Source organism: Galeopterus variegatus, unplaced genomic scaffold, assembly GCF_000696425.1.
Source record: "Galeopterus variegatus unplaced genomic scaffold, G_variegatus-3.0.2 Scaffold482, whole genome shotgun sequence".
In the NCBI taxonomy this organism is placed as follows: Eukaryota; Metazoa; Chordata; class Mammalia; order Dermoptera; family Cynocephalidae; genus Galeopterus; species Galeopterus variegatus.
Window position 1 is genome coordinate 69,727 of NW_007726593.1, and position 1,963 is coordinate 71,689.

The window sequence follows — 1,963 nt, forward strand, 5'->3', positions numbered from 1 at the left end:
AAAGAAAGACCACAGTGGTGTGTTGGACTTGCAGAGGGAGAGAACATACCTAGGGATACAACATGGAGTTGGGGAAAGGGAGTGGGGGAGAGGTTGGGGATAATTGGGTGGGGGAGATGGGGTACAAATGCAATTTGTGGTAATTGCCATGCTGCCAGTGTGGATCTGGTCTTCACATCTAGGGTACGAGGGGGACAATCAGCCTTGTATCTCTTGCATATTCTTAACCAACTTTTAAAAAAATGAAATAAGGATGTGTTTTGTCTACTGTGCCATCTAGCACTGTTCTGGAACTTTTAGCTGAAATGGCAAGATATGAAATAGTATAAAGTTAAAACAATTTAATAAAGTGGCTGGATACAGGACAAATATATAAAAACAACTTGCCCATGTAGAGCAATCACATTAAAATTTCATGGAAAGAATTCCATTTTCCATAGCAATCAAAACACATAAACTGTATGAAATAATAAATGTGAGGGTCTATTTTAAGAAAACTGCTCTCTGTACATAACAGATGGGTTAAAAGCCTGGACTTGGTTGTTAGATCTGGGTTTAGTCTCACTTTTCCACATGCTTGACAGCCTGGGATGAGCCTCTTTAAGCCTGTAATTGCATCTGAAAATTTCATCCATTCGTTCAATAAATATTATTTAGCACCTGCTCTGCTAGGCATTGTACTAGGTCCTGGAAATCATAGTGAATAAGGCTCAGTCCTTGCCCTCATGGAACTGACATAACATTTAGTGAAATAATTATAGTGTCTACCTCAGGATTCCTGTGAACATTAAAGGAGAGAGTGCATGTAAATAGTTATAGTGTCTAGGGCTGTAATATTATTGAAAAATACTATAGAAGACTTTAATAGGAATCACCCTATGTTTTTATCTGGGAAGTCTGAGTATTGTAAAGTTATTACTTTTTCTCAAATAATAGCAGACATTTAACACAGTTTGGATCTAATCTATGTCAGGGACCACCATGGGCTATCTGTCTTGAGGTCAGACTGTACTCCTGCACTGGCTAAAAACAGGTTTGGGGACCTTCAAAACCTCTTTACTATAACCTTGGGAGCCAGGGCTCTGTAGTCAAGAGACAGAATCAGAGTCTGCAGTCAACTTGATTGTACATCCCAATGGTGGACTTTCACCTAATGTGCCAGTGCTTCTTCCCCTGATCAGTTCATCTCCTGCCTTCTCTCACTCATGAACCCCTACCTAGCTGGGTGGGCCATATTCCATAATAGGAATTTTCTAGACTTTGCATTAATTTTCCAGTGATTTGGAGGGAGGAGTTTGATTTGAATGGTCTGAGTGATCTGGGCTTGCTCAACCTCCAGAGTGGTCTCTGGGTACTCTTTTGCAGGGCTCCGGCTCTTGCTGGTGATGCCCTTGCTAGGTGTAGTTGTATTATATTTTGAGCTCATACCACGTTCATCTTTGTGTCCTCATTCTTATACCATGTAGCAAGGTTTTTGAAGGTGGGGTGGGACTAGAGGATTTGGCTTGAGAAATGATCCAAAACTTTATGTCTGAGAATATATAGTTGGGAAAACCTAAAGGTGGGAGGAGTAGGGAGATGATGGCGTCACAGGTGTGATTACTCTTAGGGAAACATATATATGTATACACATGATAAATCTCATATCAAATCAATTCTGGATGGAATTCAAAGAGTTAAAAATTTTAAATAAAAGAAAAGCTGGAAGATAAAAGTGAATGGTTTTCAAATTTCCATTTGGGAAAGATTTCAGTCCATCAGATCAAGGTGCAGTTTTGCTGATCATCATGAATATCACATGAAGTGAGAGATGTATAAATGTCCCCAGTCACTTGTCTTCTTGTACTGACAGAGCACATTTCCTGAGTCTTTTATGAGGGAAAAAGGCCACATCTCCTATAGAACCACGCTCCTAATGTGTGCCCTGTGAGTGCTGTACTGCCTCATTTGCATTTAGAAGCCG

General features: G+C 40.1%; 1 protein-coding gene across 1 annotated transcript in view; it reads left to right on the forward strand.

Moving 5' to 3' along the window:
• The window catches only part of LOC103587716 (ryanodine receptor 2-like), a gene marked incomplete at its 5' end in the record, with an annotated part of 226,133 nt that overhangs the window by 49,974 nt on the left and 174,196 nt on the right, over nt 1-1,963 (forward strand). The window contains one exon of the mRNA XM_008569236.1: nt 253-284. Within this exon, the coding sequence (XP_008567458.1) occupies nt 253-284 (32 nt within the window). The remainder of the gene's footprint in view (nt 1-252; nt 285-1,963) is intronic.